The 20,201-nt window shown below is 45.4% G+C and overlaps 1 protein-coding gene across 5 annotated transcripts; it reads left to right on the top strand.

The window, feature by feature from the left end:
• The first annotated feature begins 1,231 nt into the window (after positions 1-1,231).
• On the top strand, positions 1,232-19,053 carry RANBP3 (RAN binding protein 3). Of its 5 annotated transcripts, none has more exons than XM_057418730.1 (17): positions 1,232-1,313; positions 4,804-4,859; positions 6,054-6,090; positions 6,177-6,263; positions 7,605-7,676; positions 8,843-8,908; positions 9,566-9,658; positions 10,282-10,385; positions 11,166-11,285; positions 11,894-11,997; positions 13,047-13,125; positions 14,022-14,124; positions 14,957-15,081; positions 15,702-15,822; positions 16,459-16,601; positions 16,958-17,138; positions 17,630-19,053. In XM_057418730.1, the coding sequence occupies exons 1-17, from the start codon at positions 1,292-1,294 to the stop codon at positions 17,671-17,673; spliced, it is 1,557 nt and encodes a 518-aa protein (XP_057274713.1). In that variant the 5' UTR covers positions 1,232-1,291; the 3' UTR covers positions 17,674-19,053. The 5 variants fall into 5 exon arrangements, with proteins under 5 accessions (XP_057274713.1, XP_057274714.1, XP_057274716.1 ...); XM_057418731.1 differs by having other exon boundaries at positions 1,247-1,313; positions 14,972-15,081; XM_057418733.1 differs by lacking the exon at positions 7,605-7,676 and having other exon boundaries at positions 1,247-1,313.
• Positions 19,054-20,201: the final 1,148 nt, after the last annotated feature.

Below are 20,201 nucleotides of genomic sequence, written 5' to 3'. Positions count from 1 at the left end.
GCTGGAAGTGGAAGGCCATGACTGGAGGAGATGATAAAATCAGCTGGAAGTCAGCTGGGATAAAAGCAGAGATGCTGCAGCCCGTTGAGCCCAGCTCCAGCAGTGCTGCCTGGGGCTGCTTCTGACAGAGCAGCGCTGGTGCCCTCCATCAGCTCCTTCCTGCTCACCTTCTGCCCTGCCTGCCCTCAGCCTCCAGTACCTGCGCTGAGACCCCAGGCCTCCTCCTCTCTTAGGTGCTCGCCAGGCGTGCTCTTGGCTGCTGTTGTCAGAAGTTGCATTTAGTGTCTGCAAAGCTGTATTCGGTCTCTGGGCATAGCTCTGGCTTTCCCACCACGATACCCCCTGTTCCTGCAGAGCAGACCACCGCTCACCCCTGTTCCTGCAGAGCAGACCACCGCTCACCCCTGTTCCTGCAGAGCAGACCGCCGCTCACCCCTGTTCCTGCAGAGCAGACCGCTGCTTCCCACGGCTGGGCAAGGGCTGCCGTATGAGTGGGTGTTTGGCAGACAGAAACCAGCGACCAGAATCCTCTTCAGGGCACAGTTGCAGTGGTGCTCAGCAGAGTTCATGGCCAGGCTCCTCACAGGTGATGTATCTGCCTTTGCGTGCAGGCACTCTGTATTCAGACCAAACACCAATTAACATTAATCATTACTAACTGCCTTGCATGTTCTTCTCTGCCGTGTCCCTCTGAATCTTGAATCCACTCTAAACTGTAGATGCTGAATGCCCATGGAAGTCAATGGGCTCAGCAGCCTGCGGGAGCTGCGGCTTGTTTGAGGCAAACAACAACTTTCCAAACCCCTTTCCCATTCTTAGCTTCAGACAGGCCGGGTTCCTGCTCACACCCAAGGCCTGCTATGGTCTTGTTTGGGGGGGGGGGGGCGTACGGTACGGTACGGTTCGGTACGGTTCGGTACGGTTCGGTTCGGTACGGTACGGTTCAGTACGCCACGCCAGGGATCTGGGCACGACTTGCGCAGGGCCCCGTCCCGTGTGTAATAGCGGCGTTTGTTTACGGCAGGAAGGGGCCGCAGGAGCCATAGGAGGCAACGGCACCGCTGCTCCAGGAGCCTCCGCCCCGCCGGGACCGAGCAGCCCCGCTCGCACCGGGGCCGGGCCGCACCGGGGCCGGGCCGGGCCGGGCCGGGCCGACCCCACACGCATGCGCGAAGTCCCCTCGAGCAGCCACAAATCGACGCCTGCGCAGCGCGGCCCGGCCCGGCCCGGCCCGCGGTGAGTGGAAGCGTCCGGCCGCGCGGTGCATTGTGGGCGGGATTGAGGAAGTAAAATGGCGGACCTGGCGAACGAAGGTAGGCGGGCACTGGCGCTGCGCAGCGGGGACGCTCCGGCCCGGTTCTGCCGCCGCTCCCGGCCGCAGCCCGACCCCCGCCCGACCCCGCCACCCGCTCTCTGAGGCGCGGCCGGGCGTGCGCCCGCCCTCGGCAGCGTTCCCTCCCTGCGGCCTCTGTCGTGCCCCGGCCCCGGTGGGGCGAGCGGCCGGACAAAGGGAGCTGCCGGCCGGGCCGCCGCGCTCCCCGCCGCGCCGGGTGCCCGCGGGGGTCCGGGGTGGTGGCGGCCCGGGGCCGCGCTGCGGGTGCCTCCCGCTGGGGGGGGGGGGCGGTTGGCGGCGGGTCCCCGAGCGTGTCCGTGCCCCGGGCGCTGCGGAGCGGGGCAGCGAGCGCCGCGCGTGTGGCCCTGGGGCGGTCCTGAGCCGCTTGGTGTCCCGGTTCGTCCGCTTGCATTTGGGGTCGTTGCCCACGGTTTTAGGCCTGTTGTAACTATTTCCTTAACTTCCACTCGTGTTAATCCTCCTTCTGGCTAAGGGCATAATAGGGGTGGTTACGTAAAACTAAGGGAGGTACATTTATATGTGTGTTTTAGCTGAAAACCCCGAAGTAAAGAAATACTGGTTTAACCTCTCTCTGAAGAGGGTTAGGAATGCATGGGCTGTGCTATTGTAAGATTTGGGTGTGCTTCTAGGCATATAGAATGATGTGTAGGTGACAGTAGGCATCAACAGTTTGCATTTGAGAATGATGAACTTTCTTCAAAGTCTCTGCAAACCCAAGTTTGCCCCAGCTGTCTGTTTCTCATCCCTTTTCTCAGCTACTGAAAGAGAGGAAATGCTGGAAGGAGGTGAATGAAAGTGTGTGAGGCCCCTTCTTTAAGACTGCTCCTTCCATTTGAGCTCTGCAACAGTGGCAATTACAGTTCTGATATTAACATTAAACAACAGGAAGCAAGTGTCTGTTACAGGTGTAGCGTTTGAAGATGATGTCTGCGAGCACCTGGCACGTAATTACACTGAAGTTACTTCACAAATCCTGTGTTGCAGCTTGTCTTAGGCTCCCAAGCTCAAGATGAGCTGACAGTGCCCGAAGAGGCATGATGAGTGGTGTCAGGAATGGTAGTAAACAGTCAAATGTGTAATGACTGCTTGTGAGAAACTTAAGGGCAGTATTTCCCTGCTGTTGTTACAATAACCTTACAGTAAGCTTTCAGGGTTTACTGTGTTCGTTCAGATCCACGAGTTTGGGAATAGCTGTCTTAAGTTGTGCAAGCCTCTTGCTTAACCTCCTGGTTCTAGTGGGAAACATTAAGCTCAACAGTGAATTCCAAGTTAGCAATGTTTATTGCATCTTTTGCTACTGACTTGTGTGTTCCTACCCCTGTCTCTGTACTGCTGCAGCATTGCGTAGGCTGCAGGGGGGAGCTCTACTCTTTCATCTAATCTTCCTTTTTCTCTTTCTTTTTTTCTCTTCAGATCCTTTCCTGACCCCAGTGACTTCCCTCACTTGCTAATCTCTTTAGTTTGTGCTCACATCTCCTTCCACTTGTCATCTTCATCCCTTCCTTCTTCCAGTAAAGTGATACAAGCTTTCACAGGATCGAGCACGATCAGCTTGCTTCTGAGCTATGGCCTCTTCTGCCCATTCTGATAGTACTGGCTGCCATGTCTCGTGTTGAGTTTCTGTCCTCCAGTTCAATTTTGGAGGTGTCTGTTCTTTGAATACTGGTGCAGGTACATGTATTTCCTGGCATCGTTCCGCTAAAAGTCAGTGGACTCCATAGTTTTTCTCCTCACCTCTCTGAAGCAGTGATATTCTCAGGTGGCTTGGATTGTTTTCTTCTCATTCTTAAACACATCAACCTATTTTTCCAGTACTGAGGTGAATGTTTTATTTCCTTGTGTCCAGATATTTTCATTCACATCTGTGAAGTGACCCTTCTGGTACTGGTGATTCTTTGATGTTCTGCTTCATATTGATCTTTTGTTTGAAGTGTTAGATAGCTAAATGGGCATTTTCGCAAACCAAGGCTGGTTGAAAGGAAGCTCTTGGTATTCCTTAATCTTGATTGCTTTGTACACCAGTGCTGCCTCAGTCCTACTTTGTTGTGAGGTGTGAAGCTCATTGTTCTTTGGCACAGGTACCTAGAAAGAGGTTTCAGTAGTTCGTGCAGGTTGGTTTTGCTGAGCACATTTCAACATTGGCTTTTCTTGTCTGCTCATGCAAGTGAGACTTGCTTAGACTCTTACCTGTTTGATTACTGCAGCAAACCTTCTGGCCTTGGAATCTGGGTTTGTTCGGCCTGTGTCCTTTCACCCTACTAATGCAAAGCTCTTGGAACCTGTCATTTTTACCATGGCACCCACTTGTTTCAATTCTTTCATTCTTCTTTCCTTTTTCTGGTGGCTTTTCAAGTTCTGAAAGCTTTTAAAATGTTAATTTTCTGAAATTCCCGGTTTGTAAGACTGAATTACAGAAAAGGTGGAACTTCTGCAAAGAAACTAGCCTTGTTCTGAGGTCCTTAAGAACAACAGAAAACAAAAACCCATTCTTTGTAGTGATGTGGGGTTGGTCTCTTCCAAGAAGCAAGTAGTAGGACAAGAGGAAACGGCCTCAAGCTGCACCAGGGGAGGTTTAGATGGAGAGGAGGAACAGTTCCTTCCCCAAGGGTGCTCAGGCATTGGAACAGGCTGCCCAGGGCAGGGCTGCAGTCACCATCCCTGCAAGTGTTCACACACCGTGGAGACGAGGCCTCAGTGCCATGGGGCAGTGGTGGCCTTGGCAGTGCTGGGGATGATTTTGAAGCTCTTCTCCACATGATTGATTCTCTGATTCTAGAAATTCTTTCTGTTCTTGAAGACTAAATGTTGATGTGTTTACTTAGTGTCCTGCTACCAGTTGAGTTGATACTTCAAGGGGGAAGCAGACATGAACTTAAATGATGTAGAAAAGACTGGTTCTTCTGTAATAATATGCATGGGATATTTGGTTTAAATTTTAGATGTGCAAAGGTTGAAGATTTAGGACCTTTCTAAAGGCTTCAATGGTAATAAAATGCAAATGGAATCAAGTGTCAGATTTAGGTGACCTTTAAGAAAGGGCTATGTGGGTGTGTACAGCAAAACTCCCTTTGCATTAATGCTTTGTGGCGGGGAAGGAGAAAACCTTTGCCTGCAAAATTGACATGTGTTCAGTAATTACTGCTGCAAAGGGCTTTTCCTCCCAATGTGCTCTTGTTTGGTCAAAGTACTGGTTTGAAACAGATCTGGAGGCAAAAGGCAAAGAGCTTTTGGGTATCACTTGTATTGATCTTCAGAAGGAAAAAGGAGCGTTTGAAGAACAAGTCCTTTAATTATGTGTTACCAGGAACCGGTGGAAACAATTTGGGTAACTGAGATGTAACTGCTTGAGGGATTTGTTGCTGGTAAAACCATCTTGGAACAGAATGTTTTCATATTGGTCAGTAGTTAATGTGGTTGGAAAAAAAAACATTGATTTCTCTTTTTTACAGAAAAACCTGCCATTGCTCCACCTGTCTTTGTATTTCAAAAGGATAAAGCACAGAAGGTAAGGAGCTGTTGATACGGATTTCTCTTTGATTTGTTCTGTCACCTTGGGTCTGCTGTTGAGGTAGCTGCCATGCCAGTTAGTAGAAATGCAGTTTGTTTGTGACTCCCCAAGGGCTGTCATCACAGGACACACGGCAAGTGTTAATTCTAAACTTTAGGTGTAAGTGGCGTGTTTGCTGAGGTTAAGAGCTGCTCTGAGTCAAAAGTGGGTGTATAGCAGGATGCTGGAGTGGGGCTTCGGACAGGGGCCTGTAGGGACAGGCCAAGGGGAATGGCTTTAACCTGCCAGAGGGGAGACTGAGATGAGCTCTGAGGGAGAAGCTCTTCCCTGTGAGGGTGGCATTCCCTGTTCCAGAGCTGTTTGTTCCCCGTGCCAAGTTTCAAAGGGAGGATGCTGGTGAGTTCTCTGTACTCCTCTGTTCATGTAGCAGTATTGGGGTAATGGGGTAGTGTTGGACTAGGGACAGGATCCAGTTGTGTCAGGAGGTTTCACAACCAGATGAAGGTGCTGATGGTGCCCTGGTCACATCCCATCGTGAAAGGAATCCATCATGGGATTATATGTTGCAGGAGCAAGGGAAATTGTATCAGGGGAGGAAGAAAAGATCAGGACCATTAGAAAAGATGTGAAACCTGTACTTGAAGACTTGTTGAATGTTGTGATAGTTGGTGATGCTTCTTGGTTTGTTTCTGGCACTGTAGAACATGCTGGGAGACTCCTTCCTGTAAAACTACCATAGTGTTGGTTTATAGAGTGCACTGGGAAAGGGCTTCCTCCTTTGCTTGAAGGAGCTCAAGCCAGTTACATTGATCAGAGAGTGCTTTGGAATGAACTTCCAACTAAAAGGCACATTCATGAGGAGCTTGGAACGTCTGTGGTGGTTTTAAACTTGACCTGAATTTGAGCATTGTCACTTCGAGGTTTTCAATATCTAGATGCTGTGACTGTGATAATGGTTGCAGTAGTCTCTGGAGACGTTAGTGTTTGGGTATAGATTTTCAGATATCTTATTTGTAAATCTTACTTAATAGTATTTTGAGTGAAACTCGAGATGCTTCTGTGTAATCTGGGAGCAATGCATTGGCAGGAATGAAAACCCCTTCAAAGTGATGATTAAAACATTCAGATGGATCCAGAGAGATTGAGATGTTCAGTGTGTGACTTTGTTTTATCACTGTCATCTGATTTCAGAGATCAGCAGATGGATCAAGCCCAGAAGATGGGGATGGTAAGAGACTTGTTTGTAAGGTTAAATCCCACAAAATGACTCTCCAGGATTTTGTGCGTTTTCCTCTAATTGCCTTTATCCTGCAGAATCTGATCGAGAGGATGGAAGCTACTGTCCACCTGTAAAGCGGGAGAGAACGTCGTCCTTAACTCAGTTCCCTCCTTCTCAGTCAGGTAAATGTTGCTACAATATTATATATGCTATATATGGGTTTCCTTCCCATATATGTCATTGGGAGGTTTTGTCTCCAGCAGATCATCTTGCATGAAGTCAAGTATGACAGGATTTATCAGCTTGTTTGTTTTTTTTGAGGCTCTGGAAGAAGGTTAAGCATGATGAAATGAGAAAGTCATCTCAGAACGCTGTTATACCAGAAGATGCAGCACTTGCCTTTTGTATTTAAGTTCTAGATTATTTTTTCTCACCTGCTTCTTCCCTTTAATTCCATCTTCCCTCTTTTCATGATGGTCTGCCTTAAAACATGATGCAGGTTCCTGTAAGAAAAATTTTCCCACTCTTATGAGAACTATAACCCCCACCAAAAATTGGAGAGGTTTGCACAGTGAAAGATTTTCTGCAAACAAAGGCCATTGAATGCTGACAGCAATATTCAAATAAATCTTTATGGAAGTTGTGGGGGAAGATGTCCCTGCCTGTGGCAAGGAGTTGGAACTGGATGAGCCTTAAAGTCCTTTCCAACCCATGATTTCAGCTAAGATGATGGAAACAAAGTAGGGGATTCTCCAAGCACTGACATCTCTTAACTAAAACAGTTCTTGCCACTTGAAAGTGTCTGTGAAGAGAAGCATAAATTCTGCAGAACATTCCTGTGAGTGAATACAAATATCAAGCATTACCATTCCCAGTGTGTGAACTGCAAGAATTCACCCCTGGCCTTCCCAGCAATTGTGCTGCTGCCTGTAAATCAGTGATCATTCTCTCTTGCATCAGCCAGGTAGGAAATGTCTTGAATCCTCTCTCCTTTAAAAGGAATGGGAGAAAAGGAAAAGACTAAAACAACTTACACATGACCTGAGACTGCCCTGGCAGCAGAGTAACTAAGAAAAAGGTAGCTTTTTTCACATGAAGTTGTTGGAGAGTGACCTGATCACAGCAAATCTAAGAGATTTCTGCTGATTTCTTCAATTTAACAGCAAAAGGTTAAAAGCTGAAACTACAAATATATGAAAACTTACAGATAGGAATTATTTTATGAAACATATCTGTCAACTCCTTTGGGCTTTACTGGATTTGGTAACACAGACCACAGAAGTCAGTGCACATGGATGGCTGCTGGGGGCTTAAGCCGCAGCAGACAGTGATAAGACTGCTGAATGAGTGGGGAAGAATAACGTTCCTGTAATACTGGTTTAGTTCAGAAGAAAGAAAAAACCAAAGTGAAAAAAACAAATGACTAGAAAAACTGTTCTCAGGTTCCAGCTTTGATGTGTCTGGGAACAGAGTTAAAATTCAGATAAAGTACACAGCTCCTCTTTCTTTTTCCTTGACTGCAGTAGCAAAGAACAACGTTTTTATGCCATCAAGCTTCTGTGAACCCTCTACAGGCAACTCTGACTCGGAACCAGGTGAGCTTCCCCATTTCTCTGCTTTTGCTCAGCAAACTGCTGTCAGTCTGTCACGAGCCAAAGTACCATAATCTGTGGTGATGTTCAGTCGTGATCTGTGAACCACTTCTTTTGTTAATCCCTCCTGTTCTGTAACGTGGTATTGCTGTATGGAATCCCAGCCTGGTTTAGGTTGAAGGGGCCTTAAAGCTCCTCCAGCTCCAACCCCTGCCACGGGCAGGGACCCCTTCCATAGAGCAGCTTGCTCCAAGCCCCTGTGTCCAACCTGGCCTTGAGCACTGCCAGGGATGGGGCAGCCACAGCTTCTCTGGGCACCCTGTGCCAGCGCCTCAGCACCCTCACAGGGAAGAGCTTCTGCCTGAGAGCTCATCTCAGTCTCCCCTCTGGCAGGTTAAAGCCATTCCCCCTGTCCTGTCTCTACAGGCCCTTGTCCAAAGCTCCTCCCTAGGTTTCTTGTCCTGTTTAGCACATTGTTATCTTACGCTTCAATGGCAGGAGAATAAGTAAGATGGGAAGGTGCTGAGCACAGCCATTATGCCCATAAGAGAAAACATTTATAATAACACCTTGTAAGTTCTTGGGAACTTGTAGTAGCTGTGGGTTTATGAATATGATTTCTTGAGATTGTTTTTTTTACCTTTTAGCTTCAAGCGTAGTGAGTGCAAACAAAGGAATTTCATTTCTCTTCCTACTGTAAAAGCGAATGGAATGATGAGAAATTAATACTACCAATTAAGTGTAACTGAATTGATGATAATTAGCAGTTGAGTGCTTATTAGCAGCTGTCACGTTCAGTCATAGTGTTGGTTCTTTCTTCAGTTTGATTCTTGCTTAGAACCTCTATTACCTTGACTAATTCCTTCACACAAAGCACTCCATTTCTCGTGTGAAAAGGATCTGTTTCAGGTTGCTACTGAAAAAACAGTTTGGAGGGGGGTTTTATTGCAGCAACTCATGTTTCTGTCTTTGTGCATTTGCTGTGATGATTCCTGGAAATCCCGACTTCTTTTGGAAGACAGGAATTTGTTCTTTGGAAATATCCTAATGACTGTGGATATTTATGAAACTTGTAGGGTATTAGAATGGGGAAAACATGAAGAGCTGTGACTTGCAGTGTATGTAGTGTGTTACAGCTGTGGCCTTTTGGGTTTGCATTTTGCTTCCAGAGGAAAAGAGCAGTGGATTCCGGCTGAAGCCCCCAATCCTTATCCATGGTCAGGCCCCCAGTGCGGGTGAGTTCAATCTGTTCTGCAGCAGTACAAAGAAACCAGTTCAAGCATTTCATGTATTTAGGAGTTTCCTCAAACTGCTGCTGTAAGTGGAAGGCAGAAAAGTCTTCTGTTCTCCACAGTGGTTATGTCCATATCCAGTGTGTAACATGCACAGACACAGCCAGACTTTGGCTTGGGTCAGGACTGTGCTTCTGAAACGTGTCGGAGCTTAGTGTGCTTTGATTCAATCCTTAGAGTAGTGCTGGACTCCCTGCACCAATACCTGGAAATCTCTTCATTAGGAGGAGGAGACCTGGAATGTGTAGTTGAATAATGTGTCAGTGCATAAATAGGATTGCTTGTGTACTGTTCACTTCTCTTACATTTTGGCTTGTATTTCTGAGTTAGTCATAAACTCTCTTCTGTGCTTTCCTGGATAAGGTAGAGAATATACACTGAAGTGGGGGTTTTTTAGGCCAGGAAGATGTCTTCTCTACTTGGGACTAATTCTGTTTTGAGTGAGAGATGGGAAAGGAGAAGGAGGAAGCTTTTTAAATGCCTGCTTTTCTGCTGTGCTCTCTGTTGGAAGCAGTTACAGAAGAGATGAGAGAGATGAACTGAAGCTGAATTTTTCAACTTTAAAGCTTTATAGCTCTTGAAAACCCTTTGTACTTGCAGGTCTCCCCAGCCAGAAGCCGAAGGAGCAGCAGCGCAGTGTGCTACGTCCAGCAGTATTACAGGCACCACAGCCAAAAGCTTTCTCACAGATGGGTAAACAACACTTTTGCTTTCTAAAGTACCACAAAGGGAGAGCAAAAACCCCCCAAATCTCCTTAGTGCAGCACTTTGTTTTACTCAACATCTGTCTCTGTTGTGCTGGGTTTCTCCTTTCAGAAGAGCAACATCATAGATGTGAGGTGGGTGGGGAAATGGCTGACAGGCTGCACCCAGTGGGTGGTGGTGAACAGCTTCTTCAGCTGGGGAGGTGTCACCAGTGGGGTCCCCCAGGGATCGATATTCTGTTCAAGGCTGTTCAATGTCTTCATAAGTGATCTGGATGATGGGATCAAATGTACCCTGATGAAGTTTGCCAATGACACCAAAGTGAGTGGGGAAGTGGACACTTTGGAAGGTAGAGGCACCCTGCAGGGTGGCCTGGACAGGCTGGAAGAGTGGGCTCCCAAGATGAAGTGACTTCTTGCTGACTTGGGTTTCTGCATGTGGACTTCTGATTCAGATAAGAATTGCTGAATCGTGGTCCTTATAAATACTACGGGAGCTCTGTCTTTTACACTGCAGTGTTTCATGGCCTTAAGAAGACAGCATGCTGTTGGCTACAGGAAACTTGTAGGACTTACAGAGAACTTACAGAATTCTCCCATTCCTTATTGCAGTTCTCAGCAGCGGCACCAATGGTGTGAATATCCCAGCAGATTCCGCAGCCACATCAGAATCGCTAAGTAATGCTGCACTGAAGAGCTCTGACTCTGAAGACAAGGTGAGTTGCAGGAGCACTGGAAGGACACTCAAGGTGACAGGCTTCAAAACAGCATTCTCTGAACAAAGTCTGTTTGTTTAGGAATATGAGTGCAGTTCAGCAGTGATAGCCTCCTTCTCTATCCGTACCATGGGAGTGCGTTTTAGGTGTAATATTAGATTTTATACTAATAGTGTACTATTTTTGTCTTTACTAAACGCAACAGGGATTTACTGAATCCAGTCTAGGATGTTTTTTTCATACCGATTTTTCCCATTTCAGCTTCTGTTGTCATTCTTTCCTTATAGTCCTTCTGACTTTGTCTAATCTTGCTGTAAAATCTTACTGCTGCTTGAGAGCAACATGCTCTAGTGGAAGGTGTTGCTGCACGTGCCGGGAGGTTGGAACTGGAGGAGCTTTAAGGTTGCTTCCAGCCCAAACCATTCTGTCATTTAGTGCAGTCGAGCGTTGAACCAGGCTCCCAAACTGGAAAGCTTGGTAACATCCTGGGATTTTTTTAAGACTTGGCTGTAGGAGGTCTCAGTTAGCCTAGCACTGATGCTGCTTTGAGCGCAGTTTGGACCAAGGGATTGTTAGAGATCCCCTGGAACGTCAGCTGTTCTGTGATTCATTAAGGAAGATGATTTTAAACAACAGGATTTTAAAAGCAAAAATCGCCTTGTAGCTCTGGAGATATTATTACAGGTTTGTCATTGGAAATGACTGTGTGACTCACAATGTCATAACGTGGCTTTTGCGGGAAGAAACTCAAGGCTAAAGCTTTGCATTTCTTTTCTTTAGGCAGGAGAATGTCAGAAAAAAGAGTCTAACAACACTGCAGATGATGACAGCTGTGAGAAGGCAGAACTAAATGCACAGCAAGCGTTTGTATTTGGGCAAAACTTAAGAGATAGAGTTAAGGTACACATGTGTTTGTTATCTTGACTAAGAGTTGATGTCTTTGAGTGAGGATGAGCAGCAGTGGAACAGATCATGTGATAGCATGAGCGTTACGCACTGTTTCTGAAGTACTCTGCAGCCACCCTGTATAGAAGGGTTAAAACCTTCCTGTATTTAAACAGAATGAAAAGCTGTGAATAGGCTGTTCAGTAAAACTGGTTTTCCAGACATTTAATAAATGAATTAATAATCTTCATTACCGTAAGAAGCTCATAGGTAACAAGCTCTGTGCAGTCTATTGTTTTCTCTTACCTTTTGGGTCAGAATTAAGTTGAAGTGTGTTCCTAAGTTGCTCCCATGAAACTAAGAGGTCACATAAAAGGTGAGATAAGAAAAACAGGGCAGCCTGGGCTCAAACCTCTGCATGGAGTGATTCAGCTCTATTTTTAGCACCTCTTGTTGAAGACAGGGTTGCACAGGTTTCCTGGCATTACGAGAGCTATACCAGGTCATAGGCTTATATTGCTTTATTATACAGTGCTTGTGGCTGGAAGTTTGTCTTGGGAAAGTACGAGCTGGGAAGTTTGTGGTCAGTAGCTCAGACTGTCAATGTCTCCTCCTGTTCCTAGCTGGGGGATGAAAGCGATGAAGCTGCCGACGTGCCCAACGCCGGCCTTCACGCGACAGACACACCTTCTGCAACAAATTATTTTCTACAGTACATCAGTTCCAGGTGAGACTCCAGGGGAAGCCGGAGGACACTTGTTCTGTGCTCGGGGTGATTTGTGGTTGTGCTGTTCGGATGCAGGGCTTACACTGGGTCAGTGGGATCCCAGGCTTCTGGAGAATGAGGTGGCAAACTTCAGATGTGAGGGAACCCTCAAGGGAGATGCATGTGACACCACTTGCTTGACCACAGCCTCACCAAAGCCTCTTCAGAAAACTAACAAGCATAAGATGAGAGAAGTTCTCTCATGAATGAATAGAAAGAAACAGTGATGGAATTAATTGGACCTACCAGTAGAATCCTGTACAGATCTGTGCTTCAACCTGCTCTAGTGGAAGGTGTCCCTGCCTGTGGCAAGGGGGTTGGAACTGGATGAGCTTTAAGGTCCCTTCCAGCCCAAACCGTTCCATGATTCTGTGAACAGTAACTGAAGTGTTCTCAGTCTGTAAATAAAACAACCACTGTTGTCCTTCCTGCATGGGATTTAAACTCTGTTCATAAAAATGCCAAATGGGAGGAGGATGCTTATTCTATAAGGAAGATGTGAGGGCTGAGATTTGATTGTGAAACTTCTTTGTGAGCATAGCATTTGAGATAGTCTAGAAAGAGGCATTATTTATCCCTCCTGTCTTTAAGTGGCTTAGTTTTAATTCTTACTCTTTCTGAGAAAATTCACCTAAAACCCTGTAGGAATTCACATTTGTGCATGTAAATACTGTTTAAAAGTACGTTGTATGATGAAACAATAAGCCCTCAGCATTCAGCATGGCTTAATGTGGAGCTAGATATCTAAAGGGAAGATATTTACAGTGACAAAACCATCTGCCATCATTCTGAGAGGATTCTCATTCTGTAAAACCAGGACATGGTCTCGTGTTACTAAGTTGAAATCATTTTTGCTGCTGTTTCTGTGTCAACCAGTACTTAAAGCCAGTGACAGTCTCTCACTTACTGAGGAATTCTATCAGAAGATAAGTGGATATTTCCTGACTTCTAAAACATATTTTGCTGGGGGGGTTGGGTTTGTTTGCTGTTGTTTTTTTGTTTTCCTCCAGTGTAGAGAACTCTACAAACAGTGCAGATGCATCTAGCAACAAGTTTGTCTTTGGCCAGAACATGAGTGAGCGAGTCCTAGTGAGTATCCACAGTGACTGGAATGCTCTAGCTCTGTGAGGAGTCTGTGTTCTGGATTCTCACTCGGGGATTTCGAGAACCTTTAATTACCCTCATCACTGGAGCATGGCTTGCTTTCAGTGGTTTTCCCTTGTAGGTGATTCCCTTTTCTGAGAGCAGTGTGGGGGTTTCATTATGAGTACTGGCTGCAGCAGCAGTGTCCTCCAGGATTTCCCTGCTGGCCTCTACTGGTGTGAGGAGCTTGAGTGCCTTCTAGTAGTCCATGAGGCTCTCAAGTCCAAGCACTTTAAGGCACAGTTTGCTTTAAATGGTTTCTTCAGCATAACTATTTGAGTGGTTAGTGTTTTCTGTCCTCCAAATGGAGAGAAGTTCAGTTCCATGATCCCTCAGTGATGGGATTCCAAGGCCAGCAGCCTCAGTACTGAGGTGTGATTCAGAAAACTCTTCATGGTGTACTATCCAAAGGTACAGCTTCCAGTGCCTCACTGTTTCCTACTGTTGTTTTTATTGCTATGCTGGTCTAAAAGGGAAACATTGAATGCTGTGTACTCATTCACATGTAACCCCTGAGCAGGGAGTTCAGCCAGGGATGCACCAGGTTGAACTGTAGCCGAAATTCGTTTGCTTTATTGAGCATAACTTCACAATGAGGGTTGAAATTTGGTTTCAGTTCAAGGACGAATAACCTGAACTGTGTTCAGGTCAGGCTGCATTCAGTTCCTTGGCGGGGGAAGTGGGATAGCTGTTACTGTGGGAGCATGTCATCTATGGGGTGGTTCTTGTGCTGTATGGGTGATGAGCACTAGGGCTTCCCTCATGACTGATCACTAGCTCTGTTCTGCAGAGTCAGTGTATGCTTTCTGCCTTCTGTTTACCCCCTCCTCTTTTTGCAACAGAGTCCACCAAAATCAAATGAAGGTAGTACAGAGAGTAATAAGGAGAATGCTGCTACAGAGTCTGGGTCTGAATCCTCTTCTCAGGAAGCCACACCAGAGAAAGGTGAAAAACAGAATGTGATTTTAGGAATGGTAGTTAATCCTTGTTTAAATGTCCTGTTAGTTTATAAAAACATTTTTATGTTGCCTTTACTGTCTCTGTAACCAAAGACACACCCTCAGGGTGGGAGGTGATGTGCTGGATGCTACAGGTTCTCTTGTCCTTTTGGCTTTAATGTTTAACATGTACAGGCTACACTGTCTCTTTCATGGTTGTTCTGCAGTACTGGGACTAACTTCAGCAGAATGAAAGTAGAGGGAGTTATGGAGCAGGTACTTGGCCCTACAGAGTGCGGAAGAAATGTGCAAACTTCCTTCCAGCTCCCAGTGACTGAATGTCTGAGTTCAATGTACATTAGATTGATTGGGTGCACCAAATGGGTTGCTTAAACAAAGACCTGTTGCTGGATTTTAGACTGTTGGGACTCTTCAGATTGGCAAGATTTTCTGGAAAGCTTGGCTTTTCTCTAGCAAACGGCTTCCAAGTCAGACTAAAAGTGGAGCATGAATGGTGCTGGAGATGGGTGGGCCCAACTGCAGAGCTGGTGGCAGTGTCGGGAGTGCTGGAGCACCTACAGATGTCTGTGTGATAGGAAAGGTTTTGAAACACTGTCTGCAGGGACAAGATTGGTCACTAATGTCCCTCTCCTGTCCTTTGTGTCTTCTGCTTAAAAGCCAAGCTTTAATTTGTGCTATCAATTTCAGTCCTGTCTCTACTATTCTGTTAACGTGTGTCTTCTGTGCTTCATTGCTTCAAATTCTGGTGTACTTGTGCGAGACCTTTACCCCTCTCACAAACGTGCTAATCCTTCTCCAACTTTCAAAATGTTGTTCAGCAAATAATATTTCCGAGTCCCTGGCAGAGTCTGCAGCAGCCTACACTAAAGCAACAGCAAGGAAGTGTTTGTTAGCAAAGGTCGAAGTGATCACTGGGGAGGAAGCTGAAAGCAATGTGTTACAGGTAAGCAAAGGGTAAGGTTGAGAAGCTTTCAGTTTAGGGGGTTTCATCTGGATGGATGCACACCACCTGCTTCCCTGCAGCTCAGCCACCCCCTATATTTCTAATGGATTTTCTTGTGTTAAAATGCAACCTTTTGATGTTTGTTAATCAGAGCCTTGCTTTGTTGTTTCTTGATTTCCTCTTTCTGAAGAAATGTTAGTGTTTGGGCTATCCAAATCTTAAGCATACTCTCCCGAATCCATCATAGCTTCTTTCATAGAATGGTTTGGGTAGGAAAATGACTGACTGATGTAAGCCTGCTGACCCTTCACCAGTCTCATATCACAATAAGTTTCCTCTGTGAGAGTTTGTGCCTTATCTGAAATTGTTCTTGTTGCTTGCTCTTGAAAGCAGGTATTCTTTAAGAGTCTACAGCTTCTGTTAATAAAAGTTTATGAAACCAGTCAGCCAATTTTGAGGAATTGATTGCAAGAGAGAAGATGACTGCCTTGCTTTACACAGCTTATAGCAGCTAAAATTCCAATATGAAATCTGAATCTTTTTAACCAGCCGTAGGTGACTAAATAGGGATTACATTATTTCAATTGACCACTATGCTACAGAGAGATTTCCTGTTACAGATTCAGTGCAAGCTGTTTGTGTTTGATAAAAACTCCCAGTCTTGGGTGGAAAGAGGTCGAGGACTTCTGAGACTCAATGATATGGCCTCAACAGATGATGGAACATTGCAGTCTCGGCTGGGTAAGAGGAACCAGGGGAAATGAGGTACTGGATGACAGTCAGTGCTATTTTCATAGGATGTTTCCATGACGTGCAGCAGCATCTACTTTAGTTATGTCTTAGCTACTGAAACTCAGCAGCAGTTTGGACCTTTTCTCGTTTCAATTTGACCATTTTTTCCAAAGGGAATATTTCTCCTAAGGTAGCAAATATGCCAGTTGCTGCTTTTTCTCTATAAAAGCAAGCTCCATTTAGGACCTACAATATTTGCCTAGAAATTTATGGTAATGTTCTTCAGATCTGGACTCTCTGCCCTTTTGGACGGGGTGCTTGTGGCAGGGAAAGTCTCTTTGAATAGAGCAGTACAGTTCAGAGTGGCAGGAATGTGCATTAGCCTGAGATTAGCTCAGATTCAACCACTGAACGTTGTATTAACATGTAAGGCTTTGGGCTCAGTATCTTTAGACATGACTGCTAATTTTTAATAGCCTATGTTCTTCTGATTAACACAGTTGTGATGATTCATGTTTTAAGGGCTTTCCCTTGCTGTTCTTTGTAAAGACACTTAAATGGTCCCACAATAGAAAGCCATGTTGGCTGTTTTGAGCTTCATGTTGTGTCTTTTTCCACCTAACTGATCTTGTTCATTGGCTTTAGTGATGAGGACTCAGGGGAGTCTCAGGTTAATCTTAAATACCAAGCTCTGGGCTCAGATGCAGATCGATAAAGCCAGTGAGAAGAGCATCCGGATCACTGCCATGGATACAGAGGACCAGGGAGTTAAAGTTTTTCTTATATCAGTGAGTATTGGTTTTTCTTTACAAGACAAACTTTGTAATTCAAGAACTTGTTAGCATAAGCTTTGGAGGTGTCAGAAAAGCTGTGTGACTCCTGGGTAAAGAGCTTCTCTACAGTCAGCTGCATATGTGAGCCAGAGTTGGTGCTGAGCAGAGAGGAGCAGGCCCTCACCATCACAGTTCAGTCCATTGAGCATCTTCCTGTGTCTACCACAACCCATTCTGACCTAGTGTGGGAAACCCTCCATTAGAAAACTGAGTAGATGGTGAAATTGGGCAGAACTGGTGTGGATTCCATAAGCAGTGTTTTCTTCTTTTATAATTCTTTGCACCTTTTCCTTGCTTCTACACCCATGTAGGCAAGCTCTAAAGACACAGGGCAGCTGTATGCTGCGTTGCACCATCGCATCTTGGCCTTGCGGAGTAGAGTGGAACAAGAGCAAGAAGTGAAGAATGTAGCACCTGAGCCAGAGGTAACACAATCAAACGAGGAGGACAGTGATGATGACGTCATTGCACCTTCAGGATCAGTTGGAAGTGGTAAGCAAGAAAGATCACAGAGCTTCCTGGTTTCCATACATCTTTCTGTGTCCTCTCTGTAACTGTATTAGAGATGCGCTTCTGGCTTGTTACTGTGCTTTGCTTTCCTATGGCTTGGAACATCCAGCCTTTGACAGAGACCAGTCCTCCATCCTGATTCACTGTGGGGGGGGGGGGGGAAGAAGCAATGAGTATGAACAAAAGCAGTGGGTGGATTAAAGAGGCTGGAAACTTGAGCTTTTAGGCTCTGGGATGCTAGTGGGATCCTCAAATGAGATAAATCAGATTAGTCAAGAACATAGAATTCTGTAGTGGACAGAACTCCATCTAGAGAAGGAAGACATAAGGCAGGCAGAAGGGGACCTCTACAGTTCTCATCTGTCCTTGAAATCCTAAATCTGAGACTACTGTGGGCTTCTTAGGTAGGGTCTCTTGTTGTAAACCAAGAAACAAAAGATATTTCTTATGACAAAGAACTTCCTTTGTTTCAGGTCCTAATGATGAAGGTGATGGGCAGAATGTTGGCAGCACATAGCAGACGTGAGCCCCTCTGCTTGCAAGGCTGCTATGAACACCATCTTGCAGGCACCTCTGGATCCCCCAGGCCAGCTGTTCTTTCAGGCAGTGTTGAAGGCTCCAGGACTTAAGAACTGTGCATCCCTGTTCGTTTGTTTGGTTTTTTGGTCTGGATCAGTAGATTCCACACAGAAAAAAGCAGACTTGGAAACTACCTGAATGTGGTTTGGGACGTGAAAGCTCATCATATTGATGAGCCAAAAAGAAAACGCAAAATAAAAAACACAAAACCCAACAAAACCCCAACCATTTCCCCTCTTCCTTGTAATTGAAATGGCACATTACAGCTTGTCACAGCTTTTCAGTGGGACCTTTTGACTGTTTCTTCAGTAGTTCATGTCTTGCAGGCCTCCGAGATAGAACTTTCCGACACGGTTCCAACTCGAATTCTGCTTTTGGAGCCCCTCCTCCCCCTTAAGAGTTTCTGCCACCTGCAGGGAAACTGTGTCCTCACCAGTTCACTGACTGCCCTTTTGGGTTCATTCTCTTTTTGGACTGCAGATGAGGCAGATGATGGTGTTTTCCCTTTTAATTCCAGCGTAGGTTGTGGGCACCGTTGTTCCCTGTCCAGTGGGTTTGTAAACAGAGAGAAACAAAACATTGTGCTTCACCAGGAAAGGTTGTTTTTTAATGCAGTAACAAGAGACTTCAGAGTCTGCAGGATTCTGCTAATTCCTTTTCTTTCTTCCCATTTCATTATTATTATTTGGGGGTTTATATTGTGGTGATACCATTTTTTTATTTTAGTTTTTTCGATAAGATGCTCTTGTGTGTTGAGAAAGTGAAACTATTGTTTTGTACTGTTCTTTTCTGTTCCTATTTAAGGGAGAGCTAAGCCACTATATATAATAGATGTTGCATACAATTTTTTCTTAGGAAATAATATGTTTCTGTGGCTACAGTGAAGTGGAGGAGGCAAACAGATTACACCTTCAGGAAAGCTGAGGAGGAAACAGCAGTTTAGCCCTTGGAAGAATAAACCGGGCTCATGTAATGAGCTCTGCCAGCCATTCAAGTAAACCTGTACTCTGAAGCAGCTCTCATTTAATGGCTTGATTCAACAAGCCATGGAAGCACTTGCCTGATTTACCTACATGTGAATAATCTTCCTGAAGTCAATGCAACTATTCATGCTTAAAGTCGAGTACATTTTTCAATACCTTGCTGGATTAACGGCCTTAAATAGAAACTTCTAACCCTTCCTGTCCCCTGTTCTGTTTCCTGAAGTCTTGCAGCATGAAGAAAAAGGTAATATTGCCAGCTTTGAATAGTTTGGGCTGAAGGATATTGTATTCTGTTCCACCAAAATAAAAGCAAGAATGTGTTTTCCTGTGTGTAATTCTGAAGTACTCCTACTGTAACCGTAGCTCACTTTCTGCTTCGGATGTTTTCTCATCAGTTGGGCCTTTTGTGTGAAAGTTGAGCTCTATTTTGTTATTAAAACATAAGGTATATTCTTGTCCAGCAAAGTTGGAACTTGGGCCTCCCTCAACTTAAACCCAGGTCACTTGGAACAATTTGTGAAGTTTGTAGGTTATTTCCATTATAAATAGTTTACTGCCAGATAATTTGTCGCTTGCTCCTTCTCCTGTAGGCTGGGATCTAAAATGCACCCGTTCAAAGAACATGAAAGAGGAAGGAGCATTTAATGTAGCATGCCTTGAAAAAGAAGGCCCAGATTGTAGCAGAAAAGCTACAGTTGCCTTTTCCAACTAGGAAAGCAGTCCTTACTGCCGCTGTCTTAATGCAACACCTTTTTGTTCACTGGGAGGCAAGATCATGTTTCTGCCTGTTACCTGTTGTTAACCACTGCTGAAGACTTAAGCTGTTGGGGCAGGGGGTGCTTTGTCCTTCCTGATTGAAGGAACACCTTGGATTACTGTGAAAAGGGCTAATGAGGAGCTGTGCCACTGTGTTTGGGGGGTCTCTGCATTGTCTGCTCATGCCTTTTGGCTTAATTAGTGTGCTTCCTCCTTAGAGTGATGGGCTTTGTTAACTATGCACAAAGCTGCTGATGCACCCCATCTCCTGCAGCTCACAGCAGAAGCAGAGCGTGGTTTTTAATACCCACACAATTGTGTCTGTATCACAAGAGCTGGGGAACCTCTGTATTTTCAGATAAGAGATGAGATTGCATATTGCATCTTGGATCTTTTTCCACTGATACTCAGATTTAAACTACTCTCTTTAAACAGCCTGGCACCATAAGGCTGCCTGGTGGCAGCACAAAGGAAATGAGAAGGGGTCTTGGTTAGCAGAGCCTGTTTGTGGAGGAATGGTGTTATTTCCTGATCCCAAACCCCATGGGGTCTCTGCAGAGTCTCACTTTGAGGTGCTTTACCTAAACCAAAAGTGATGGTGCTTGAAGCCTCAGAAGGCAGCAGAAGCCTATCTGCCTGCTGGGGTTTGATGGTGGCACACAGTCACTTACAGTGCGTTTGCACTATGCTTATAGTGAAGAGGGAAATAGTACTGTGAACCACAGGC

The sequence above is a fragment of the Pezoporus wallicus genome, unplaced genomic scaffold, assembly GCF_028554395.1.
Source record: "Pezoporus wallicus isolate ANWC-B61680 ecotype Strahan unplaced genomic scaffold, APGP_CSIRO_Pwel_v1 contig_14027, whole genome shotgun sequence".
Taxonomy (NCBI): domain Eukaryota; kingdom Metazoa; phylum Chordata; class Aves; order Psittaciformes; family Psittacidae; genus Pezoporus; species Pezoporus wallicus.
This window is presented reverse-complemented; position numbering and strand designations above follow the sequence as displayed.